Source organism: Rhea americana, unplaced genomic scaffold (assembly GCF_003343005.1).
Source record: "Rhea americana isolate MKP2758 unplaced genomic scaffold, rheAme1 scaffold_93, whole genome shotgun sequence".
NCBI classification, from domain to species: domain Eukaryota; kingdom Metazoa; phylum Chordata; class Aves; order Rheiformes; family Rheidae; genus Rhea; species Rhea americana.
Genome location: NW_028187122.1, coordinates 1,550,105 through 1,556,104, shown reverse-complemented (window position 1 = coordinate 1,556,104; position 6,000 = coordinate 1,550,105). Strand labels below are relative to the sequence as shown.

The following is a 6,000-nucleotide window of genomic DNA, read 5'->3' as shown; positions in this document are numbered from 1 at the left end:
AAAATGTAGTTTCACTGAAGCCATTATTTTTCAGGAGAGGATGATAAACTTTCAAAATTCAGAGAAGAAAGATCAGAAGTTTCATTTTGAAAAGGTATTTGGAAACAAAATACAAACTATTGTTTTAATTTGAAATATTGGTTTATTTTCATTTTTCATAAGGAAGTTTTGAATAGGACATCTAGACTCAAAATGTCATTTTCTTTCAGTTATATAAATCCAAAAAATAAAAAAGATTACCAACAGAAAATAGCAATGCAGATAAAACAGTTACCACTTTATGCTGCTTCGTTCTGACTACAAATGGGGGTTATTATGATGCTAGCTTTGCACAAGCCTACTCTCCATCAGCAGCAAAAAATGCTCCTGCCTTGTCTCCAGCTTTTCACTTTTTTACTCAGATTGCTGTTCATCTTCATTCTGCACCCAACTAGTCTCTGGTGTTGAAATGCCATCAGAATCTTAACAAAGTCCTTGGACTGCCAGGTCAGTGGGACTGCAACATCACACAGACTTTGTTCTGATCCCAGCTGGTAGGGAGGAGGAACTGAAAACAAAAACCAATTTTAAAATAAGAATGAAGGGATTATCTTCAAAACTCATTTGAGCCTTAGATGATTTGTCATGGTTGTATTTTCATCTGCAGTGCTGCCTGTATTCTAGAGATGCACATATGAGTTCTGTGGGTTAAGCATCTGGCTTTGAGTTTTTAAAGAACGGACTGAATTTGGGGGAAGATCTGAAGTGTTTCTGGTTTTTCAAACCATCTAGAAACTCCTCATTAGTGCTGATTTGTTATACACATTGCAAATTCTTTGTTTCTGGGATTACTCCTTGAAAAGCATGCACCTATGGTAAGCTACACATGCTGCATTTGCAAGGATGTAAGACTTATTATTGCAAAATACCATAATGATGAATGACAGTAGGACAGTGTCTGCCTTGCTTAGCCTCAGCATTTTCTGTGCTTTCTGTTAATAATGCAGCAGGTTTTGCCTTGCATTTTTCTTTACACTTGTGTAGTGGTGTTGCTAGGCTCAGACCTCCAGCAGGGCAGATGGTTATTGGGCACAAATCTGTGGCAGAGTTGATAAATGCTCCTGAGATGATTGCAGAAGGAGAGAAAGCTTTTTTTAACCTGGCACGTATTTGTACCTTGATGAAGCTAAGGATGCTTACTGTGCGATCCCATATTTGTGATTCCTCAGTGACACAGCATGGGTAGTAGTTTTTTAGATCCCTTTTTTTGTTTGTTTGTTTGATTTCAGGTAAGGTCTTCTTCCTTTAGGTCATGTTTCCAGCTGTTCTCATCTGCCTGCAGTTCCCATTGCAAAGCCCGCTCTCACAGCTAAAGGAGCCACGGTATTTTAATTCAGAGCATTTGAAATACAGTGCCAAAGGCCATGCTGATTTCTGAATTTAAAATAAATTGGTTTCCAGAGCAAAATTCAAGAGAGAATTAGATCTGTAAGCTTGACTATTTAGCTTAAAGTCCTCACTATAATGTTAGATAACCTGAATAATTGACCTTAACTTTCACCTCAGTAACAGCTTGATTCAGAAGTTTTCAGAAGTTCTAAATCCAAGATTGATATTTCCCAAAGTGAATGGTCTTTTATTGGTAGATCCATTTTTGCCACTACTAAAATTGGCATCATTTTGAACCTAAGGAATTTAAAAAGGCTAATCACTTTTAAGAATCTACCCTTTGAAATTTCAATTTTTATCTGTTGAATGACATTTTTTGTGCTGGAAATTTCAGGAGAAGGAAAAAAGTGTCTATGTGCGTTCATGACATTGAGAATGGAGGCAGGAATAGAGACTGCTGTCCAGGTGTTTCTGATTTGTCTGGACCAGAAAAGTCATGCAGATCTTGCAAGAGGCTGGCCAGCAGAAAATTCTCCCTAACGTCCCTTAGTAAGTTGAGGGAGGGTTGAAATAAAAGTCCAGACAGGCTTCTCTTACTTGGAGCCAGCTGTTTCTGCAATTTCTCTATCATTAGTTAGTAATCCAAAGCTGACTCTTTACAAACACACTTGGATATCTCATCTTCCCACAAAAAGCGTAACTGTCTCAAAAATTAGCAAATCTCCAGAGCAGTTGCAGTACTGAAGGGAACTAGCAAATGATACTAGGTCTTTGGAAGGACAAAACTCTTCAGAGTCAGAGGTTTTCATTAGACGATTTAAGTAGCTTCAGGGTTTTAAGTCATTCCTCATGCATGAAATTCTCCTTACATTTTAATGTACGATACTGATTTTATGAAAAAGTATGTTGCAACTCATAAATGACTGTAAATGAAAGTAAATAATTAAAAAAGAGGTAGTTGAATGGGAACATTATTAATTTTTAAAGAAAGGCTTGCTCCGCTCAGTTCAGCACTACTGGTATGTGCTTATACTGCACTCTGGAAGCCTCAAAGTTTCAAATAGGTTGGATTCTGAAATGGCAAAGATGCTGGTTCATTTGTACCGACTCTCTGAAGACTGGCAGGCCCCACTAGTTAAAGGCCTTTACAGTAGCCATTAAAGCCCATAGGAGACTTTCCACTTATTTTGAGAACTGAATCAATTTCTGGACATCAGGGTTTCAGTACTTCAGGCTGTGGTTTGACTTCAAGAATTCTGCAGCTTTTTTTCTTTGGACAAAAAATTTTTGGAGGTTGAGGAATAAACCTGCTTACTCAGTGGATTGCAGAGTGGGTGGTTTTCCTTTCATTCTAGACAGCCCAACTGACTACTTTGGTTATTTTATTTTTTTGTCACTTGAAATTTTAAATAAAAAATACCAACTATATTTGTTGAAGCTGGGGAAAGATGCTGGCAATGCTACATCTCTAGGATAATTTCTGCTGCATGTTGTGCCAATAGCACTCTTATAGAAAGGCTGTTTTGAGACTGTGGTGTGTATACCATATATAGTGGATCTGTCTTACTCAGGCCAGTGGTTCTAATCCCATGAAAGGGATGAATCATCTTCCTCATACCTTTGCTACTACTTAGAGGAAAGCAGTAAATCCTTGCATGCTTTTTTATTTATTTTTGTCATTGCTATTAAGAGCACAGCTGCATGTTAGGATTGTGAACCTTGGCTTCTGGCTGGATTCTCTTCCAGGTAGTTTTGTCATTTGAAAGAATTCCTTTTGTCTCCCTTGCTTTAGGTTTCTGTGCCTGGAATACAGGGATACATTGGTATTTCCAACTATGCACCCATAAGCTGACTCTGGGCCATGTACACCAATGCTTACACTTCTATAGTATTAGGAGATCCTAGCGTGGAAGGTAGCACAGAAGTACATAGCCACACGGCTATGCACCAAGCATCCCAGGACTTCCTTCAGGCTCAGGGAGGTTGTGCAGCCAGACTGTAGATGGGAAGCTGGGAAAGCTTGGTCAAGTGACATATGCAAGGGCTTCATGTAACTCTCTGGCATATTTGATATCTGCAAGCTCTAGAAATGTAATTAGCAATATTTTGATAATTTCTGAAACAGAGTCAGATACTGTTGCCTGCACCACTGCAAGCAAAAGGAGCTCTGAAAGCAGCAAAGCTGATCCAAGTCCTTTGAGCTCAAAGCTAGATTATGTTTCTGGTGTTTCTGAATTTGGGAGTGGGATGACTCCTCCTTCTGAGAGATAGTGCATGCTGCACTGGGTGAATAAACTGTTTAATGCAGGCTGGAGATGATGCAATATACTCACTCTAGGCTTTTGGAGATCCTTTTAGTGCTATGGTCCACGGGTTTGATCTGGAAAGAGGACTTTTTAGCACTGCAGCACAATCATGCATGCTTTGCATTATTTATAACTTTTCTTCTTTTTGTTCTGTCCCTCAGGGAACCCAGGAACTGGTTAAACAGGTGAAGAATTTACCCCAGGCCAACTACAACCTTCTCAAATACATATGCAAGTAAGTGAAATTAACACTTGAAAAAGTCATTGTTTCAAAAAGTTCAGTCTAATATACAAATAATTCACTCTGAAAGTGTGAATATTCAAGCATCATTTAGATATAACTTACTGCTCCCATAAAGTGCATGGAGGTGGATGTTGATGTGCAGCTTGCCCCAAGGAAACTTGTTTAAACTTACCTACAGAGCATCAGCCAAGCAAATTGTTGTCACCTGCAGCCTTGTTAGCAGGCATTAATGATTCTAATAATATTTTTTATTTCAGAAGCACTTAAAGACTAATAAGGAAAGGCAGCTGTTCCAGGCACTGCACACTTGGAACATTTACAATCTAAACCGAGTAGAAGATACAGTCAAAACAGCTAGTCTGGCCTCAGTTCTCATTTGGAAGGGGTTTGGGAATGGCTTCCTCGTAGGATACCAGGACTCCTCAGCCTCCATTGACTCTACCATTTTTTTAAAAGTGGATGGGGTACGGTTTGGGAGTGGAAATGGACTGTTATCCCTGGATAAAATGTAGTGAGCTTTATGTTGGTTCCTGGTCTCCATGGTAGAGTCCTTGTATTCCCCTGGGATTTGCACATATGTAACAGGCAGTAAACACCAATACTGACATGAAGCCAATGGTTTATTCAAGAGATGTTAAGCTCTTACTGAGTGTACAAGTAGACAGCATTTCTGAAATGTTTTTTCTGAATGATTTCAAAAATTTATTGTGCCTATATACTTCAGTGGCCCTTTGTTTTAAAATCCAAGCATCTCAAAACATGAATGGGTGTTGCAGGGCAGCATAATTATACCTGTTTCTAAGTGAAGAACTGAGGGAGGAAAGGCAGGCAAAACTTTCTTTTGACTCAGCAAAGAACTGAGGGTTCTTGGGTCTCACAGCTCAGTGTCTGCTACAGGACAAAGCTGCTTAGAAAATGAGAATGCCTACAGAAGTCAGGCTGCAGGCAGAATTCAAAAAATTGCCAGCCAAGTAGTGCAGAATGATGAGATTTTTTGACTGTCCCAAACTCTCCAACCATCCAAAGAGGAACAGTAATTTAGGAAATAAAATGCAGGCAGAGCGAGACTGCTCACCTCATTTCCTACTCTTACTCATGTCATAAAATCCTTTTGGTAACTCCTCATTAAGGCTAATCTCCATTTACAAGCTATGTAGGTGTTTGTCATGCCTTTCTCTTACTGTAGGTCTTTTGGGGAAGAGGTTTCAAATTACAAAATATTTAACTGTTAGAAAATTTATGCTGATTTGCAGCTTATACATATGGATGGCTAGTGTATCTCCATTTTTTCAAGTACCATTTTTAGCTTTCATTGAGTCATTCTGTTGTGCTGGTATTTGTCTAGCTGATGTATTCTCAAGAATCATATGGGCTACCTCTTAATCTGTATTTTGCCAGATTCAAGAAACTAAGCTCTTCCCGTAGGCTGCTTCTAGCATGATGAGATGAGTGGAACTATTTTTTTTGTTATATCTATGAATGAAAACTGGCAGAAACCATCCTGTGTAACTGATGAATTCCTACTGAAAGGTGAAAAGCTGTATTTTCATACCCATTAGGCAGTTAGATTCCTAGTAGACTGGTACTTTTGACAGAAAGCATCATGTCTTCTCTTGTTCATACACAAGAAGGGACCAGGGGTTATTACTGAGTAGGTGATCCGCAGTAGTCCATCGGAGTATTTCAGGTATCAGGATCTCTTTGGGGTTGTGTAAATACTGGGCAAAAGGTGTTCCTGCCCCAGAAGGCCTACAGTCTGAGAAGTCAGGATTGATTACTTATTCTTTCTTTGATTTTTCTGGGGGGGCTTTTCAAGGTTCCTTGATGAAGTTCAGGCTCACTCCAGCATTAACAAGATGAGTGTCCAGAACCTAGCTACAGTATTTGGACCAAATATATTACGACCTAAAATGGAAGATCCAGTGACCATGATGGAAGGTAGGTACCCCTCTTGTGAGATAACAGAGTGTCTGTCTTTTGAAGCTAGAGGAATGTAATATCTGATGTTGAAAGCAGTCACTAGAAGCAGTATCATTTGATTGAAGAGTCAGCAATAAGGCAGGCTATCCCTTTCATCACTCC

At 39.2% G+C, this 6,000-nt stretch overlaps 1 protein-coding gene across 1 annotated transcript in view; it reads left to right on the top strand.

The window, feature by feature from the left end:
• The window catches only part of ARHGAP22 (Rho GTPase activating protein 22), a 171,064-nt gene that overhangs the window by 155,709 nt on the left and 9,355 nt on the right, over positions 1–6,000 (top strand). Inside the window, exons 7-8 of the mRNA XM_085324804.1 lie at positions 3,836–3,909; positions 5,735–5,856. Of these exons, the coding sequence (XP_085180930.1) occupies positions 3,836–3,909; positions 5,735–5,856 (196 nt within the window). The remainder of the gene's footprint in view (positions 1–3,835; positions 3,910–5,734; positions 5,857–6,000) is intronic.